The 20,805-nt window shown below is 45.4% G+C and overlaps 1 protein-coding gene across 1 annotated transcript; it reads right to left on the reverse strand.

Annotated features, from left to right (window-relative positions):
* Window positions 1–1,757: 1,757 nt before the first annotated feature.
* Window positions 1,758–20,230, reverse strand: UFD1L (ubiquitin fusion degradation 1 like (yeast)). The gene is made up of 12 exons (XM_015416904.1): window positions 20,013–20,230; window positions 16,053–16,185; window positions 14,536–14,568; window positions 13,131–13,252; window positions 11,516–11,646; window positions 9,952–10,024; window positions 9,588–9,656; window positions 9,342–9,407; window positions 8,083–8,130; window positions 6,738–6,826; window positions 4,484–4,565; window positions 1,758–2,716 (listed from the first exon to the last, which is right to left on the reverse strand). The coding sequence occupies exons 1-12, from the start codon at window positions 20,013–20,015 to the stop codon at window positions 2,642–2,644; spliced, it is 924 nt and encodes a 307-aa protein (XP_015272390.1). The 5' UTR covers window positions 20,016–20,230; the 3' UTR covers window positions 1,758–2,641.
* Between the last annotated feature and the right edge of the window lie 575 nt (window positions 20,231–20,805).

Raw genomic sequence — 20,805 nt, forward strand, 5'->3', positions numbered from 1 at the left:
GATCCTGAAGTGCGGGGAGAGGCACTCTCACCTCAGAAGCTTGCCTTTCCATGAAACTATATATTAGAGATCCCAGAAACACCTGTAAAGGCAGAGCACAAGCTGCTAATTGGTACATCTTCAAGGGACTGGCTAGCCACAAGTCAGAGAGACTGAGACCCTGGTCTGCTCAAATGCAACAGGCCTGAATTATTGCATGTGGGTTGTTGTTGTGTATGCTTAACTATTGTTCCAGATGACATCCTTTGAAGTTGGTTTACTGTTATTTTCATAAATGCAAGGGTCACAAGGTGGGATTACACTGTCATAGACATGAACTCTCTCAGTTCTTTAATTTAAAAAAAATATTTTTGATATTGCTCCTTGAATTAAATAGGTTATACATGCATACTTAGTGTGTGCACACGAAAGCTTATGCCCAGAATAAAAAAATGTTGATCTTAAAGGTGCCACTGGACTCAAATCTTCAAGCAGGCCCATAGCCAAAGGGGGCTGACAGGGGCAACGCCCCCCAAATGTGCCCTGCCCCTCCCTATACTCCCCCCCCCAGGAGCCTGAGGTGACGAATGGTGACAGAACCAGATTAGGCCAGTAGTCTTCAGCCAGGCATGGCTGCTGGGGCACACAGCAAGAGCTGAGCAGAATGCCCCGCCCCAGCACTTCACTGTCCCTGCACCACCAGCAAGCTCCTCCCCTTCTTCAAGCCTTTGTTGTTACCAAGGGGACAGAGGCCAAAGAAAAGCTCCCTTCCGGCTGTGGAGCAGAGAAGCCTCAGACTTTGCTCAACCTCAGTGTGATACACCAGGCAATGGAAGAAATGCGGCGCTTTGACATCTTCCCTTTCTTGCTCAGTCAAGAGGAAGAATTCGCAGGTCAACTTGTTTAAGAAGAAAAAGCGCATATATATCTTATGACATTTTCCATTTGTTTACAGAGGTTTATCATCCTCACAACAACTCTGTGAGGCAGGACAGGCTGCAGAGTGTGACTAGCCCACGGTAGCCCAAGTAACTTTGAGTCAGAGGTGAGCTCGCAGGTCGACTTGTTATATCTTATAACATTTTCCATTTGTTTACAAAGGTTTATCATCCTCACGACAACTCTGTGAGGCAGGACAGGCTGCAGAGTGTGACTAGCCCACGGTAGCCCAAGTAACTTTGAGGCAGAGGGGGGAATTTGAACCTGGCTTTATCCTGTGCACCCACCGTCATGCTAGGTAGATGATTTTAAATTTGGATACTGAAAAGCAAAATGCTAGGGATGTTTCTCGATCTGGAAAATATGAAGATTTGATTGGCTGTGCAGATTTTTAAAGCATTTGCTCTGGCAGCACCTGCCACCGCAACACAAAGATCTGACTGAAGATAAGCTGTGGCAGCGACTTCATGGCTGGCTTCACCTGTGGTGCTGGCAGCCACTTTGTGGCAGCGCCCATCACACTATGTCAGAACTCCAAAGGTGCCCACACAGTCAAAAAGGTTGGCGACACTGGTCTATTCCATGAACTGAGAGGGGGTCTGTCCATTTCCAGGCAGAAACCTGGTCATGGAGCAATTGGAGAGCCCCCGTAGTTGTGGCCCTAGTATTTGTGTGTGGGTCAGGATTTGTCGCTACCTGCACCTGCTACAACAGTATATGAGACTTTCCATTGTCCAATCTCTTCTACTGGCTTCAGGGGAAAAGCCCCCCCTCCCCTCCATTTAGAAAAGGTTTCTGAAGACAATCCCAGTTTCTCTTTTATTATTGTGGAACCAGTGTGGTATTGACTGTTCAAAGGAATAGAAGCCCTTGGGCGAGTTGAACTGAATCCAAAGCCATCACAGTACACTTTAGAAGAAACAAAAAACAAATTCTAAAGGAGGGGTGCAAATATTGGTTATCCAGGAAAGGAAGGGACACACAGCACAGCTATGAAGTGACAAACCTGTGACTAGGTTACACCAATTCAGGGTGCTCCTTATATAAAGCCCTGCACTTAGAAAGGTAGCATGACAGGGAGAAGGGGCTGTAATGGAGCCTTCTCCCTTGGACTGGGGTATTTCCCAGCACCTAGAGACAGCCTTCCTCCCCAGTCAAATAAACCAGGCAAACTGATTATCTCAGGGATACCCCTCCCTTGAAGGCATTTGCCTTAGGTCGAAAATATATCGCGACAGCTTTACACCTGACTTGTTTCTATACAGAGATCATACTTCAGTCGCTTGCCAGGAGCAAAGTGTTAATAGTGCCATAAAGACACAGGTAAGGGATTAAATAGGCACATCACTTGCTTTAGGGGGGGGGTTGCCCCTCAACTTAGCTTCACGTGTTCCATTTAAGCAACAAGAATTCAAGATGTGGAAACATCTCATAAAAAGAAAGCTGCCTTCCAGGTGAACGATCAAAAGTCCACTGTTCTTAGGCAAGACGACACTATGCTAGGAGCTCTGCTTTCTGCAATCTACCAGAGAGAGAAGTATTTGTCGGCTTAGACCTCCAGCTTAAAAGGAAAAACAGCCCTGAACGGGAAAGTACAACTTAAGACCCAAACTGGGCCAAAACGCTTAGGAGCAAGAGGGTCCCCCCCTCCCTTGCTTAAGAAAGAAAACCTAAAAGGTGAACAACACTGCTGCGGGGTTATTTTATTGTCTCTCTGCTGAGTTTAGGGTTTTCTTCCTTTCTTGCGCAGCGACTGGCCTTCTCCAGAAAATGCAATGAAGCGGCTTCCGGGGTCATCCTGAGAAGAGGAAAATGCCTTTGGTTAGCTAGGTCATTCCAGTGGCAAAGGCGACAGCTGAGCACCTGCCACAAAGGGAGCAGGCAAAGCCCACGCCCACAGATGAGGTCACGATGTCGACAGACTCAGGAAACTCCCCAACAATGATGATGTGCTGTCAAGCTGCAACCAACTTATGGTGACTCCATGGGATTTCCAAGGTGAGAGGCAAACAGAGATGTTTTCCCATTGCCTGCCTCTGCATAGCAACCTTGGTCTTCCTTGGTGGCCTCCCTTCCAAGAACTGACCCTGGCCAACCCTGCTTATTTTCCAGCTTCTGGTGAGCCCAGGCTAATCTGGGCTGCTCCGGCTGCTGAAAACACCCTAAGCATGCAAAAAAACCCCCACAGAATCATGGAATCACAGAGGTGGAAGGGGCCATCCAGGCCATCCAGTCCAACCTCCTGCTCAATGCAGGATCAGCCTAGAGGATGCCCAACAAGTGTTTGTCCGGCTGCTGCTTAAAGATGCAAAGTGGAAAAGTTTGTGCCCCTGTGTAATCCGCCCTGAGCCCATTCGCGGGGAGGGCGGGGTAAAAATGCAATAAATAAATAAATACTGGGTTTAATTCAAGGAATTGGCTATCACACGCAAAGCCTTGCATGGCCTCGAACCCCCATATCAGCTTCTGTGGGTGCCACCCTGCACATGGACAAGATCACCAAGCACCCATTGTTGTTGTTCAGTCAGTTATCTATAGTGCCCCCCACCTTGTGGAATGGCCTGCGTAAGGTCAGGAAGGATTCCATGCTTCTGTCATTCCGCACACTACGTAAAACGGAGGTGTTCAGGAAAGCTTTTCTTTAAAGGTAATAGACCAATACTTAGAAAGGTTCAGGAAGGTGCTTTACAAAGAGAAAGGGACCATGTGGACTACACCACTGTGTAACGGGACATATTATCTGTTTGCTGCACTATTACCCTGTTGTCACTGCGTTATTTTCTACTCATGTAATACTGTTTTCTGCACTGTTATCTGCACTCTGTATCATGTCTAATACGCTCTGCTTGTTCGGATTTTTGCAATCCTAGTCATAGTACATGGCTTATTAGACTTGCATTGTTATCTGCACTCTATACATACGCTCTGTTTGTTCGGATTTCTGTAATCCTAGTCATAGTACATGGCTTATTAGATGTCTCATCATAGTGACTTCCACTGTGTAACCCACTCTGAGTCTTAGTAAGAATAGTAATAGTAAATACAAATTGTTGCCACAAACATTTCATGTTTATTATTTGTGATCTTAGTTATATATCAACTGTATTTTTAACTGTTTATAGTGCTGTAAATCACCCAGAGCCTGTCCCGCAGGGTGGGCAATTAATAAGTTTAATAAAATAAATAAAGTAAAATAAAATAAATTATCTTTCTCAAATCAGATCCCATCTCCAGGGACACCCCGCCGCCCAAAGGACAATTACTACCAAATTCAGGAGATAGGCTTTCAACTGATATGAAGCCACAAGGTGGCACGCAGATTGCCTCAGCAAAATCCTCAGTGTGGTCTTAAATAAAAGATACCACTTTAACCAAGTTCCAGTAATTTCATTAACAGAAACAAGAATGTGAACAACTGGCTACGCTGTCCTGACTTTGTGGCAGAAATGGACCAGAAGCATTCTAGTGGGACCACGAGTCATCTCAACAGGCTGAACTGCTGGAAAGAGCACTGGTTAGTTGCATGAAACTCTCCACTAAAATGTCAATGCGCAGCCTTACTCACCTCTTCCATTTTCTTGACCAGTGGCCGCGAATTTCTGATGAATGTGATCTTGCCGATTTTAAATTCATAATTGGGTATTCCTCTGCAGAAAAAAAAACCCAGACTGAGTTTAGTCCATTCATCTCTTTCTTGGAAATAAGGGGTTACAGGAGAAATGCTGGTATATCTTTCTATGATCATTTAGATGTCATTCTGGAGAGACAAGAGGATCCATCTGTGTTTGTATTCAGCTGCAGAATCCATATTGTATTGAGCTTTTAGTGGGGAAGCCTCTGGAACTGATCGGCTGACCTGCCGTGACAGCATGGAAAGTTGTTTCCGGACAGTCCAAATACTCAGGCAACAAAGCTGTGAAAGCTCTTTGCAGCCCAACATCTGTGAAGGATAGGATGGCTGTCATCTTGGCTGGGGTTAAAGCACAAGGGACAGGAATAACCTTTTGGAGCAGATGAAGGACTGGGAGGAGTCCTAGCAGGTAGAAAAGCATAGGAGTACGGGATTGGGAGATGGGGTTGAAGGAAGGTTCCGGATGGTGATTTGAGAACAAGAACCTGAGAAATAGGTGAATGAAGGAAAGAGAAAGAGGAAGATTGGAAGAAATCTCATAGGATTTAAGGTCAGGAGGGCAACAGGGAAGAAGACAGGAGCGCTCAAGAGGCCTGCCAGGGTAGCAAGAGAAAACGAGACAAAGCAGGCTGTGGGATGAAAAACAAAAACCTGAGGATAGGAGAAGGACATGAAGAAAAGTGAGCTAGGCCAAAGCCTCACATGGGACATTGAGACACAAGAAAAACAGAAGAAATAAGAGAGGATTGGAAAGGCAGGATTCTGGAACAGGGAACATAAAGGGCATTGGGTTGTTAAGTCCAGACTCTGACAGGGCTTCCATACCTTTAAAAGTGTCATAAAAGGGGGATTCTGCCAGGAATGGATTCTGCTGTACCTGCCACATTCTGAACTAGCAAGCTGTATGGGGTGGAGGTGAGGTGATTTTCAGATGTTCAAATGAGCCAATTCTTCCCATGCAGGATGTTATGGCTCACAAAATATTCTCAAGATGATTCTTTAAAGAGTTTCTCTTGCAGAAGCCCTGTTCAAAACCAATGCGATTTATGCAACACTTTATTTGCTACAACAGAATGCCATGCCGGGAGCTCTTCAAGCATGAAGAATGGCTGGAATCTGAACTGGGTGTCACTGCAGAAACTGGCAGGAAAAGAGGCAATCCAAGAAGTGCCAAGCTCAAATTCTGCCTCTGCTAAAAGTCACTAGTGATCTTTGACATGACTCTCACACTTAGCACCTCCACCTACAGTACAGGGATAGAATAAGACCAGCCTAACTCACAGGACAGGATGTGAAATGGTTTACTGTGGCCCAATCTGGTCAGACCTCAGAAGCTAAGCTGGATCGGTACTTGGACGGGAGACCACCAAGGATGACTTCGTAGAGGCAGGCAATGGCAAATCACCTCTGCTTAGACACTTTGACAGCACTTTACACACATACACAACTCACAGGATTGTTGTAAGGATTACAAGAAGACAATGGATGTCAAGCACTTTGAATGTTTACAGAGGTGTATGAAGGCTAAGCATTATTATTTTCAATGAAGAACTTGCTCAGTGTCTCTCTTGGCGTAATACCAAACCTAAACTGGACCAGGCCTCCCCAAAAGAGTTAGCTGTCTGCTCATATTTCTGTTTATGACACATGCACGGGATATCCCTGCTGTACATGTGCTGATGGTTTATATGTAATGGTGCAATATTCTGGGACTAAAGAAATCATACATGATCATGTACAGATGGCTGGACCCAAATCTGAATTTGCACCCTATCCCCTGTTCTTGTCTTCAGTGTGGATAAAAACCATTGGTTAAAAGAAGAAAGTTAACATTTGAATTTTTAAATTTTTTTAAAAAGATTTAAATGTTAAAAATATGATTTTAATAGTTGGTTTTTTAAAAAAGATAGGCTGCTTAAAATTAAATGAGAACAGAAGTCTGTTAAATCTACGCTTAGTGCCTTTTAACAATGAATTAACCATCAGGTTTGGGGTGGAAGAGCTCAGGTGTAAGGTAGATCTGAGAATGCAGGAGGACTTCTAAAGAGACAGGGATCTGAAGACACCAGCAGCTATGCTACTGAAGCTTAGTGTGAGTTCATCACTCACTGGCTGTAAACACCACGGTGGCTGAGCAAGATAATTTGAGATGTTTTGCTGAGTGTGAATATTTGCAAGACAAACTGACCTTCGAATATCTTCAGGCTTAATTGGAGAAGGACTCGGCTCAACACCTTTCTTTTTCCCATCCAGCCTATTGCCAGATCCTGAAAATGCCTACAAGAAGAACAGAAATCATCTGGAATCATGATATATAGTCATAGTCCCTGTTACACGGACAGCATAGAATACACCAAGAGGGACATCTACATCCCATTGAAGATCATAGCAAGTCTCTCCCCTTCCTAGATGCAGGAAATGCCAAATATTTTTAAGGAGTTAAAATGACAAATTCAAGATTTAGATCACTTCTGATGACTGGATTGGCATCACCCAATCCTAAACACGTTAATTTGGAAGAAAGTCCTAATAAGCTTGATAGGTCTTGCTTCCAAGTAGGAGCACGTAAGAGGGCAGCCTTTGTGTGCTTTGCAATCCGTCTTACTCCCCTTCAGTTAAACTGCTATTTATTTTTTTTAACACATAAGAAAATGGATCACTCGTTTGCAGGATGAGGCCGCTTCACGCTGTTCTGGCTCTCTTTGCCTACGGTACGCTTGCTCTGGATTGTCTATATATTTTGCTGGCTTCCATATCTCGCCTATATTTTCTTTCCCCCCCAATCTCCATGTAACTGATCTATACCCAGTGAAAAATATCAGAACTGCTCATATCCTGCTTAGCACCAAGTGACATCTTATGTCCCCCCCCACCCAAAGGGATCCATTCCATCGTCTGTAGTTGTATCAAGGCACACCAGCAGAGGAATTTTCCAGACGAAGAAGAGTTGGGTTTTGCCCTGACCTGGATAGCCCAGGCAAGCCCAATCTCATCAGATCTCGGAAGCTAAGCAGGGTTGACTCTAATAAGTACTTGGATGGGAGACCTCCTTGAAATACCAGAGGCAGGAGGCAGGGGCAGGCCCTATTCAGCCACCCCTCTGAATATCCATCAGGCCGCCAGTAGGGGTCAGTCACCAGAAGTTCCCATGACTTCCAGGTGCATACATACTCAACCAGACACACGCACATATGAAAAAATTTAAAAAACCAAAAAAGAGTTGGTTTTTATATCTCGCTTCTCTCTACCTTAAGGAGTCTCGCAGTAGCTTACAATCGCCTTCCCTTCCTCTCCCCGCGACAGGCACCCCACAACAGGTGGGGCTGAGAGAGTTCTGAGAGAACTGTGGCTGGCCCAAGGTCACCCAGCAGGCTTCATGTGGGAGAGAAGTGGGGAATCAAACCCAGGGCCCCAGATTAGAATCCACCACTCTTAACCACAACACCATGCTGACTCTCCAGGTTCCACCAAGAAAAGGGAGATTGCCCCAAATTCCCGTGAGTTGTCTATAATCAGTCACACAAGGGACTTACACGGAATCCCCGGTCACTCGCGTAACCAGTGTGGTCCGCTTCAACATCCTGTACAACAGAAGGAGAAATAAATGCCTTTGTTTTAGAATGATGTCACTGCAATATGCAATCAGTGAGAACATTTACATGTTCAGCGGGGAGGTGTGGGATATAAATTTAACAAATAAAATAAAATAAATAAATAAATACATTTCCAGGGGTATTTTTTTTTACATTGTAATGTTTTTGAAGACGACGAAGAAGAAAGGGATTGAATTTATACCCTGCCCTTCACTCGGAGTCTCAGAGCAGCTTACAATCTCCTTCCCCTTCCCCTCCCCACAGCAGACACCCTGTGAGGTAGGTGAGGCTGAGAGAGCTCTTTCGAGAACTCCTCTTGAGAGACCAGCTCTGAAAGAACCTGTGACTGACCCAAGGTCAGACCAGCAGCTGCATGTAGAGGAGTGGGGAATCAAATCCGGTTCTCCCAGATTAGAGTCTGCGCTCCTAACCACCACACCAAACTGGCTCTCAAAATGCAGCAATCCTCTGCATGTTTCCTCAGAAACAAGCCCTACTTACAGGGTTTATTCCAAGACAACTGCGTGTAGGACTGCAGCCTTAGGAAGCTAAGAAAGTGGCATGGGTAGCTCAATGAAGTTCGTGACCTGCAGTGATCACGTAATTTGCCTGTTCAAGGAAGGCAAGTGTTATCAGTTTCTATCTGAGAGGATAGTTAAATGAAACCTCTCTGTTCAGAAGTGGTATACTGCTGGATACAGGCGGCTGGGGGAAGGACCACACACAAAGAAGTTACCTCATACTGAATCAGACCACTGGTCCATCAAGGTCTGTATTGTTTTCTCAAGACTGGCAGCAGCTCTCCAGGGTCTCAGGTCAGGGTCTTTCACATCACCTACCACCTGATCCTTAACTGGAGATCCTGGGGACTAAACTTGAAAACGTCTGCACGCTAAGCTCTACCACTGAGACATAGTCCCTCCCCAGCTTTGGCCTCTGTGCCCCACTTGTAAGTTTTTGAGGAGCCTCTGTCTGACCACTGTGAGAAACAGACTGCTGAGATAGAGGGTCCTTTGGTTTCAGCCAGCAGGGACCTGATGTTCTTATCTGTCAAAAGCATCTATTGCTTCTTTTCAACAGTCTTTTTTTTTTTTTAAGAAAGGGGGGTGCGCGCACGTGTGTGTGTGTGTGTGTGTGTGTAGAAGGACAGTGGTGCCCCAAAATGCAAACAGCAGAGAAAAAGTCAGAAGGTAACTCACAGTGGCTTCTTCATGGTGCGCCTGTCTTTCTGGTTCCTTGTAACCCAACGGTGCATCAAAATCTACCTGTTGTAAGTGAAGTTTAATATAATCAGATGACCTGACACATCATAGCCCAGAATCTGCCTCCTCCCTTTAGTGCTCTCTGAGCATTTCAGGCCCAGCCAATGCAGTTTTAGCGGTCAGAGTGTTGGACTAAGACCCCGGGCTCAAACTGCCACTCTGCCATGGCAGCCTCGGACTTACGTTCATGTCACACTCTATGATGGACACAGCTTTGTCAGGTTTGGTCTCCATTACTCGAAGCTCGTAGATCTGAAAGAGCAGGCGCCAATCAGTATTTCTAGAGCCGTTGTTGCAAACCTTAGAATGCTTACATGTGATTTTCATGCACACTCCCCGCCTCAGACTCTTCAATTAAAACTGATAATGGTTCAGTCAGCTTGATCCCTGACAGCCCCTCCTGCAACACCCATCAGGTAGCTTTAAATCACTTTTTAGAATTAATCACAGGCACACGAGGAACTGATTCTCAAATCAAAATTGCTAACGACCCCCTCCCTGGTGCACAGATTTCAATGCCGCATGCTTTTAAAACGACAGACATCACCTTCTCGTTGTAGTTGATGGCGATGACATCTCCGGTGGTCAGGCAAGCAAAATTTCTCAGAGCATTTTCCAATCTTGAGAGGATGTTAAGTTGGAATGAGACTGTATTCAGCGCAGAGAGGTCACAGCTGGATCAAAGCCACGCTTACGCAATTGTTCAGCCAGGATTCTATACTATGTCTTGGACAGCTGCATAACAACCCCCACTAAGACAAAGCAATTACTAATAATAGGCAAAACAGTTTCTTTACATGTTTATTTCAATCACTTTACTTTTCCTTCTCTCCTTTTGTCTTCTTACTCAGGCTTTTCTGCTTATTCGACTCTTATCTTTCTTGTGTGCTCTATGGAGGTACGAACAGTGGCTGGCAGTGTAAAAATCTCTCTCCAAAAATTGTATTTTTTCATTGGAGAATTGAAACTGCAAGGGCTTATGTTGAAGGGAAGGAATGAAACATGGATAAGAACATGAGGTTGTTCAAAAATAAATGTTCTCTTAAGTATGTACTTAAAACGCAGAAATATGGTTTAATCAAATTTACTTAGCCTTAAATGTTGTAATATTCCGTTTCAGAGCTATTAGGGCTCTGAATTCCTCAGTGCTTTGGTAGACTTCCAAGAAGCTGATATTGCACTGGAGCATGGCTTTCGCAGAATTTGCAGAATTGCCAGTTTCAGAAATCAAGCTAGTTGGTGTAATTTTGCTAGGCCAGCTTTGAGTTGTTACTGTGGATCAGCCAGCTGAGCAGCTTTGTGCCAACTATAGCAGAAATTCACTGCAATTCCCAAAGCATCGATTAGAAGCACACAAGAACTCATACTGGGGAGAAAGTAACCAATCAGGTGTGCTTTCATCACTGAGGAGGAGGAGCCTATGGAACAAGAGCAACCCTTACAGTCTTAGGGAAACAGTGAAGTCTTTGAAAATCTCCATTACAGAGATTTCTACCCTCTGGCTAAAACTCAAAATTGTATGTCCAAGTTCTAAAGCTGAACCCAGCTAAAATGCCAAGGCCATGTTAAGTGATCCAGCAAACCAGATTTGGAGGATCAGGATTGTGCCATCGGCTCACACATCCTTCCTCCTCACCTTATGGGTCAACCTCCTCCCACTGCCTGCTTTGCACTAACCTACTAACTTATTGCAATAGTCAAAATGAGAAAACTACGGTTACAGCCAACTAGGAATTGCCTCCAAGCTACAGTTTGCTAACCCACTTTATAGTACTGTTTCTGATTCTGCTTTGGAGGCAGTTCCTGGTTTGTCTCCAGATTATTATTATTATTGTTAATGTGCTTGGAAGGGAAACCAAACCACATTCCTTAGTGTGCACTCCCACTGAAGCCAACAAAGCAACATCACTAAATTACCTTGTGAATTAGTCCTTACAATGCTCCCCCAATGAAAATATAAATGCTTTTTGGTGGTTTCCTCTTAAAGTCTACAAACACTGATGGAAAAGCTGATTCTACTTCTTTCCTCACAATGGTGTAAGAAATAAAAACAACGGTCACAACTCAAACCACTTCTGTGCCTCTCCTAAGACAGAACAAAAAAAGGATACACTGCTTTAGGGTTGGTGATGTCAAGGAAATCGGGACTTTGCGGTTGAAACTTTGAGTAAGTCGCCACCTGGAGGTTAACACTCTCCACCTGCACCAGGCCTCCTTCCTCCAGTAGCAAGTTCTGCATCATCTGTTTTTTTAAAAAGAAAGAAACAAGGAAGTGCTTCTTTAGGGATGCTTAATCTGAACCAAGCTGAAACACGTCCTTGAAATGGACTTTGTGAAAATTTTGCTCAAACACTCCCTGCGTATCCCGAAGTTCCACGAGAAGACAAAAAAGGAGGCATCCAGTTCGCCTTAAGCAACGTATTTTAAATAGTCATATATTTACTTTATTTATAGTCTGCCTAAACAGTACAGTACTAAAACGGTACAAGACAAGACAGATAAGAAATGCAAAAACCGGATGACAGAATTTTTTTAAAAACGATAAAGAATAAGATAATGCATACAAACAGTGCCTTAAATTACAGCCCATCTCAGAAGCTGAGCAGGGTCAGCCCTGGTCAGTATTTGGATGGGAGGCCACCAAGGTAGTCCGGGGTTGTTATGCAGAGGCAGACCAATGGCAAACTACTTCTGAGTGTCTCTTGCTTTGAAAACCCTACAGGGTCAGGGTTGCCATAGGTCGACTGCGATGATGGCATTTTCCACCACTGCCACCACACTTTATAAAAATGCCCTCCCAACATAGCCTTTGCAGAGACCACAGCTGAGTGGCAAAGAACTCATGGGCACTCCATGAAATTGCTGAGCAGTCGGGTTAGGAACAGATAAAAGGAAGCACTTCTTCACCCAAAGAGTGATTAACACATGGAATTCACTGCCACAGGAGGTGGTGGCGGCTACAAGCAGTGTTCCCTCTAAGCTGAGTTAGTGTGAGCTAGCTCACAGTTTTTTAGCCTCTGGCTCACACATGGTTGTCTTTGCTCAGGAAGGATGGCTCCAGAGCAAACTAATTTATGCAATAGCCAAATCGCTCGCTCACAACTTTAATGCCGGTAGCTCACAAAGTGGAATTTTTGCTCACAAGACTCCACAGCTTAGAGGGAGCATTGTTTACAAGCATGGATGGCTTCAAGAGGGAATTGGATAAGCATATGGAGCAGAGGTCCATCGGTGGCTATTAGCCACAAGGTATAGATAGGAACTCTCAATCTGGGGCAAGTGATGCTCTGTCTTCTTCGTGCTTGGGGGGGGGCAACAATGGGAGGGCTTCTAGTGTCCTGGCCCCACTGCTGGACCTCCTGATGGCACCTGGTATTTTTGGCCACTGTGTGACAGAGTGTTGGACTGAATGGGCCATTGGCCTGATCCAACATTGGCCTCCCTTATGTTCATATGTTTATTTATTTATTGTTTCGACTTACTATACCGCCCTAACCCTGAAGGGTCCCTGGGCGGTTTACAGGGTATGTTTGGTATGCAGAAGGTCCTGGGTTCAATTCTTGGTGTCTCTAGTTTAAAAAAAAAAAAGATCTCAAGAATCAGGGCTTGGAAAGACTCCCTGGATGAGGTCTTGGAGAGCTCCCAATGAACAGATCCAGCATAAGACAGCTTCCCATGCTTATGTGGACTGTGTGCACCCCATGGTTTTTAAAAGGACCCACTTACCCAGTGCGGAAGGTAACAAATGCCCTCATCGGCCACAAATTCAAGCACGCCACAGTGGGTCATTCGGTCTGAGTTTTTATTAGTCAGTTTAAACAGCATAGGATAGGTGATATTAAGCCGGCCTAAGTGAAAACAGAAAAGGGGGGGGAAAGATTATTTCTGAAAGCTTCAAGAAAAGGGTCTGAGGCTGTGATCCGGTGCTTGTTTACTTAGGAGTTAGCCCTACTGGGTGGGCACTTAATCAGGCTGCTGATAAGAAAGCAGAACACACAGACCCCTTGAGAGCTAGGCCAGGCAGACCTGGGGCTCAAACATAGAAACAGGTCTACTGTACAGCAACATCACTTGCGTAATATGACATTAAGCCGTCGAGTGCTTTTCCACTGGTCCTCAAATAAGGAAAGTAGGGGAGGAAATAAATACAATTGATTTGTGTTTAAGATACAAGAAAAATCCCACATTCTTATTGTTTTCTTGCTGTTTTAACAAACTAGGACATGTGGATAGATTCAGGTGGGTAGCTGAGTTGGTCTGAAGCAGCAGAACAAAGTCTGAGTCCAGTGGCACCTTTGAGACCAACAAAGTTTTATTCAAGGTATAAGCTTTTGTGTGCAAGCACAGTTCCTCAGATCTGAAGAAGTGTGCATGGACATGAAAGATTATACCTAGAATAAAACTTTGTAGGTTTTAAAGGTGCCACTGGACTCAAACTTTGCTCTAGAGCATATGGAGTTGGTATGTGCCCAGTCAGGATAAACATTTATCTCGTAGCTTAGATCAAGATGGGTAACTGTGTTAGTCTGTCTGTAGCAACAGAAAAGAGCAAACCTGGGACACATCGATTCATAGCTCGCCTGAGATACTATGAAAGAGTTCAATGAACTTAGACTGCACAGGATTGCACTGTCTATTTCAAATGCAATTTGGGTAATTTCAAAGGTTTTTTAAAAAAGATGCCAACTACCAAAATAAATTAGCAGAGTTGACAATACTGCCAAATTAACTTCCTCTATGAAAGCCACAGCAATAAGGAAACTAGGAGGGATGCTGTTCTACTCGCCAGTATGAAAACTAGCATATTCACAGATGGTTGCCTAGCTTATTATACACGAGTAGATCAAGGAAAACACAGTTGGTTTGTGATGTCTACTAAATTAGAAATTTAGTATAGCAGTTAGAGGGTCAGACTAGTTGCTGAGAAACCCTGGTTTGAATCTCCGCTCTGCCAAGGAAGCTTGCCTGGGTGAGCTTGGTCTGGTCATGCACTCTCAGCCTAGCCTACCTCACATGGTTGTTATGACAATAAAATAAAGATGAGGAGAACGATGTGAGCTGCTTTGGCTCCCTATTGGATAGAAAGGCGGGGTATAAACAAATAAATAAAAATAACGAATAAATTACTCACTGAGTTGATCCAAAGCAGAAGGTGGCATGATTACTGCAGAAGGAAATAAGATAGTTACAGTAAGACTAGGTATAACACTAATGTCATAGTCTTCAGACAGACAAACATCAAGGTGCTTTGAGCTGAACTTAGCCATATAAAAAGCACAGGGTTGCCATCAAAAATGGCATCTCCACGCCAAGGTTCCCCTCTCTGTAATGTTTACTGAAACATATGCAGTGTCATGATATCATTATATGCTGAGCAATGATGGGAAAGTACACCACATGATAAACTTAGAACATGAGGTAAGCTATACTACACGTTACAGAGGTGATTCGACATGCTGCTGCCAAGACATAAAACAGGTTCCACAGCAAACGTGTCTAATGGGTGGAGCCTAGTGCGAAGGGGTCACACACACAGTGAAGAATATGGCAATCTGGAAGACAAGACGCTGACTATTTCACACAGATGGCCCTACGACCAGCAGCACAGAGGACCATGGAGTCAGTGTGCCAGAACGTATTTTTAAAAGGCATCATGTGACTGCAGATGGAAGTCAAACACAAGGTAGTAAGAGCAGACACAGCGAGCTCTTCACCTGTGGCACAAGCTCAGCTTCGCAGATTCCATTACAAACATATGTACCACAAGCTGAACACTCGGTTCTGACAGTCGGTCACTTTTCCCAATGCGACAGGTAGATCACTTCTTCCTCTTTTTTAAGCCGGCACATATGCATTTATTCGTTCCCCTTCCCCACAGAATTACCATAGACATTTTTTTTTTAAAGTCGCAAAGGGATGGAGGGTGGAGAGATGGTAAGTTAGGTGATGTCACAACCACTAGCCAATAGGTGCCTCTCCCATTTATGCTGAATCACTCTGAAGGCCTGCAGAGAAGGTTTCTCCCCCTCCCTGACAGGAGAGAAATATTTGTGTATATTTACAGAGCAGCAGAGGGGCTACCAAATCTCCTCAGCTGACTCCTAAAACGATGTGTCTGTTTTTACCCCGTGCCTCTCTGGAGCGCCCTCCGTGGCAGCTTCTTCCATTCTCAGACCTTCAAATGCCCTCGGCCCCCATTCCAAGCCAAGCTGTTGCTGCTCATTCATATATTTCCCTTATCAGACTCACACACAGCCTAAAGTCATATTGTTTTTCCCTTTTAAACTCCCATCACGAGGCTGGAAGAAGTGATGGAAAGGGAGCCAAAATAAAGTCACTCACTTAAACTGCATCTGAACTGCTGAGAATCCCTCTTACTACACAATAAGAACAACAAATAGCTCCCAGGGCAATCCTAAACAGAGATAGGCCCTTCTGAGGCCACTGGCTATAATGATTGCCAACTCTGCTCAGGATTACACTGTCAGTCCTCAAAGAGCTAAATCGGTAAGTTTCTTCTGTGCTGAGTAAGCTTTGCACCAGAAGTGTTCTAGGATCGTACGCTGTGTTTGTTTCAAACACCACCCAGCATCACCCACCACGGTTTTGCTTCCAAGAGAGTATTATTCAAAATAAAACAGCACATACTCTTCCCGCCTTTCTCCACATCTGACCTGTCATTAGGTCCCGCGAGCATGGACACCGAGAAGCAGCGGTACTGAGTCGAGAAGCGGTTCTGGAAAACCCGGGGGATCGGATGATCAAACATATTAAAAGAAAACTGGAGAGGGGGAGGAGAAGACGAGAGTACGTTAGAAGAGGAGGCTCAAGATGTCCTTGGTGTCCTTCGAAAGCAGACAAAAGCTGTTTTCCAGCTTACACCAATCATTTTCACATAAATCACAATTTGGATAAGATTCATGATGAGCCAGCAGCTGGCCTGTGAACTTATTCTTCCATCAGATGCCACAGGAGCAGTTTCCAAGTACAGAAGGCCAGAAAAATAGGACTTACTGATAATTTTAATCCCACCCTTTCTCTGGAGTTCAGGGCAGCAAACATAGTACCCTTCACAATTTCATCTTCACAACAACCCTGTGAGGTAGGCTGGATGGTTAGAGAATAATTAGCCCAAGATCTCCCACTGGTCTTCATGGCAGAGTGGGGATATTATATTTCTAAGCACCATCAAATGTTCCAGATAAAACCTGAGTGCAGTGTAGTGGCTATATTGCTAGACTTTGGATAGTTTAAAATCCCCAGGTTGACTGTTGGTTTTGTGGAGCTTTTGACGCAAACTTTATACATATGTGGGGGAGACGTAGTAGAGCTGAAAAATACTGGGAAATGATGGCCAGAACTATTTTGCAAGGAGCAGGTAAAGATTTACCTTTCTCCCCTAAATCCTATTGAATTATGTAGACGTTTCTCCCCAAAGATACTAAATAATTTGTTTTAAATGCCATAACCTCTGCAGGATGAGATTCAGGTGGGTAGCTGTGTTGGTCTGAAGCAGCAGAACAAAGTTTGAGTCCAGTGGCACCTTGGAGACCAGAATAAAACTTTGTGGGTCTTAAAGGCGCCACTGAGCTCAAATTTTGTTCTCTGCAAGATTAGTTTCTGCTAGATACTGGAAAGGAAAGGTAACTTCAAATAAAGCTGAGTGGTTGGAGAAACTAAAGGAATGCATGCAGTTGAGTAAACTAATCTGTAAACGGCATGGTGGATAGTTAGAGAAGTTTGATTAATGGAATGATATTCTAACTAGGATAGTGAACAGAACTCAACATCCATATGATTTGGTTATAGAACTGAAGAGGAACTTGTAAAGCTTTGTATTCTACTTTCTTCTGAATAAAAAGTTTATCTAAAAAAAAAACCCCACTCGTCCATGAAGCTTATGCTGTGACTTTGGCATAGCCATTATCTCTCTCAGACTAACCTAGCTTGCAGAGGTCTTGTGAGGACGAAAGAGGGGTGAGAATGACTCTGTGTACATCATCTTTGGAGCACTGTCCAAAATAATGGATCTGAAGGACCACTGAAATATATCTACCAAAAAAACAACCTGGTCCCTTCTTGGGCTACTAACGATCTTTCAGCCCAAACTACCTCCCGGGTTTTGTACAGATATTTATTTATTTTTATTTAAAACATTTCTGTGCTGCCTTTCTACCCAAATACGGTCAGCAAACATCAACACTTTTCGACATTAAGAAAACATCTATATATCTAATAGCCAAGTTGCCCCCTCCGTGCGGATATCTAAATCTGCACATCGGGGGCACCTGGAGGGCAGGGAGATTTGCCTGCACACTTAGAATAGTCTCCAGGTGTGCAGAAAAATCTAAAAAGTAGAAAAAAGTACACGGGGATATTTAAATCCCCCCAAAAGTAAAAGGGAATGCTCTGAGAACTGCCGTGGCGCCGCTGCTTGGGGGGGACGTCAAAGGCTTGGCGGGCCGACGGCTGTGAGCCACTCAACCCTCGCCACCACATCCACCGTGGGGGGGGAAAGCTTGGCAGGCCGGCCAGGCCTTGCCGCCACGATTTATTTATTTATATTTATTTCGGCATTTTTACCCCGCCCTCCCCGCAAGCGGGCTCAGGGCAGCTTACTAGGGGAGAGGGGAGGGAGAAGGCTTGGGGGAGGGGGAGATTTGGCGGGCCCAGCGACTCGAAGTCGCATGGGCCTCGCCACCGTTGCCAGGGGGAGTTTAGTTGGCCTTTGGGGCCAGGCAGGGGCGGGGGACGTTTGGCAGGCCCGGCGGCTTGGAGCTGCATTGCCCTTGCCGTCGGGGCCAGGTAGGGCCAGTGGAAAAGGCTTACCTGAGGCAGCTTCCTCCTCTGCATGGAGCTCCCCCCCCCGCGAGTATCGCAGGTCACCGCCAGTGTTCCCTCTAAGCTGAGTTAGTGTGAGCTAGCTCACAGTTTTTTCGCCTCCGGCTCACACATTTTTTGTCTTAGCTCAGGAAGGATAACTCCAGAGCAAGCTAATTTATGCAGTAGCCATATCGCTCGCTCACAACTTTAATGCCAGTAGCTCACAAAGTAGAATTTTTGCTCACAAGACTCCACAGCTTAGAGGGACCATTGGCTCACCGCTTCTTGTTTAAAGTATAATGCCTTGACCGGGATGGCCCAGGCTAGCCCAATCTCATTGGATCTTGGAAGCTAAGCAGGGTCAGCAATGGTTAGTATGGATGGGAAACCAAGAGGCAGCCAATGCCAAATCAAGTCTGGTCATCTCTTGCCTTGAACACCCTACAGGACTGCCATAAGTCAGCTGTGACTTGATGGCACTTTCCACCACCACCATATATACAATAATTCGATAATATCATATAAAGAACACACATAACACCAAAATCAGGAAGGAAGGCTAATAACAGTTAAAACTTTGTTTACCCTAATCCTCAGCTGGGGGGGGGGGAGATGGCATTAAAAAGTGATAACCAGCCAGCATGGCATCATAGCTAATATGTCAGACTTAGATCTGAGAGACTCAGTTGCAAGCCCCCAGTTTACCATGGATGCTTACTGAGAGACCTTGGGCCAGTCATTCTCCTTTACCCACCTCACAGTAAAGATCTTTCTATTTTGCTAGGGTTGCCAACCTCCAGGTGGTGGCTGGAGTTCTCCTGGGAGTACAACTGATCTGCTAGGTGACAGAAATTACTTCGGAAGGTGGACTCTATGGCACTATACTTTGTTAAAGTCCCAACTTTCCCCAAATCCCGCCCTCCTTAGACTCCACCCCCCAAACCTCAAGGTATTTCCCAATCCGGAATGGGGCCTGGAAATCCCATAGAATCACAGCTGATTTCCAGGCTACCGAGAAGAAAATGGCTGCTTTGGAATACAGACTGCATGGCACTACACCTCACAGACGTCCTACCCTCCCCAGGCTCCACCCCCAAACCTCCCGGAAAGCTCCAACCCACAGATAGCAACCCTATGCTGCCAGACTAAAACTGCTATACGTCCTGAACGACCTCGCAGGATTGTTGTGAAGATAAAACGGGGGAAGGGAGACCCATGCGTGCTGCTCTGACTGAGCTCCTTGGGAAAAGGAGAGTGACAAAAATCAGCAGAGGAAACATCTCCATGGGATGGAATTAACCACGACCCCTTCTCTTGACTACACCAAAGCTAGGGTTGCCAGGTTCCCCCTGGCCACCAGCAGGGAATTGCGGGGGGGGGGGTGTTTGCTAGATCCAGACCGGGAAACTCCTGAGGATTTGGGGATGGAGCCTGGGGAGGACGGAGACCTCAGTGGGGCCCCATGCCACAGAGCCCCCCCTCCAAAGCAGCCATTTTCTCCAGGGGAGCTGATCTCTGTCGTCTGGAGAGGAGCTGTACTTCCAGGGGATCCCCAGGTCCCACCTGGAGGCTGGCATCCCTACTGAAAAGCAGCGAACTATTCAGTTAAAAGGAACAACTACGGCGAACCAGTTTAAAAGTCGGGTCCGCTCTTAACTTTGGGGCAAGCACCATCCTCTTCCTCCCTGCCCTTAGCTACAGCTCCCCTCGGAACCGGGATGACGCTGCATTTTCCCCTTTGTTAACCCTCCGTCCTTCCCCCCCGAAGGCACAAGAGGCCTTTACCATGATTGCGCGGGATTCTTCCTCCTCTCCTCCGATTCTGGCCGGCCGCCCCCAAAGCAGCCCCACTCAGCCCCCGGGAAGAGGCTAGCGAAACAAACACACCAACTTCTCTCTCCGGGCACCGACTGGCAGCCTCGTTGTTGTCACTAAGGGAAATAGAACCCGGGGCAGGAGGCGTTCCTCAGCCTGGCCCCTCTCGGGGGCACTTACTGCTGACCCTCAATTTTATTTTTAAGGCTAGCATCGCCAGCTCAGAATCTGGGGGTATCTCTGCAATATATCTGGAACAGTATTGATTTTTTAAAAAGTGTAAATGTGGTAGATTTTGCAAGTTCCATCAAAAAACTACATTTCCCAGAATGCAGCATGTGGGAATAAAATGACTTCCACTTCCGTGTGTAATAGAGGTTAGGTATTAGAGATCGGGAAACAAATGTACGGTCATAAACGGCTGGTAAAAATTGAAAGCGATGGGTCTCTGTGACTGTTACTCTAGGCTTTGACATCTCTATGATGAAAGCCGTCTAAATGTTGCAAGAGTGGAACGGTAGACCGAGAGTTCCGGTACAAGATTGCAGCTTTTTCCTATTTTTATTAGCAGTTCTGGTCTAAAATAATATCTGACACTTTATTCGTTTCTGCACATTAATTCCTATGCGTTTCCACCACTGGAGCCCCGCACATGGAAGATTCGACAGCCCGCAATATGGAAAGGGAACGTCTTGTTCCCTTATCTCTATGGGTCCCTTGCTTTGTTCTCATCTATCGATCCGACGCAGGCACCGGCACGGCT

Source organism: Gekko japonicus, unplaced genomic scaffold (genome assembly GCF_001447785.1).
Source record: "Gekko japonicus isolate JY-2015 unplaced genomic scaffold, Gekko_japonicus_V1.1 scaffold316, whole genome shotgun sequence".
Lineage (NCBI taxonomy): Eukaryota > Metazoa > Chordata > Lepidosauria > Squamata > Gekkonidae > Gekko > Gekko japonicus.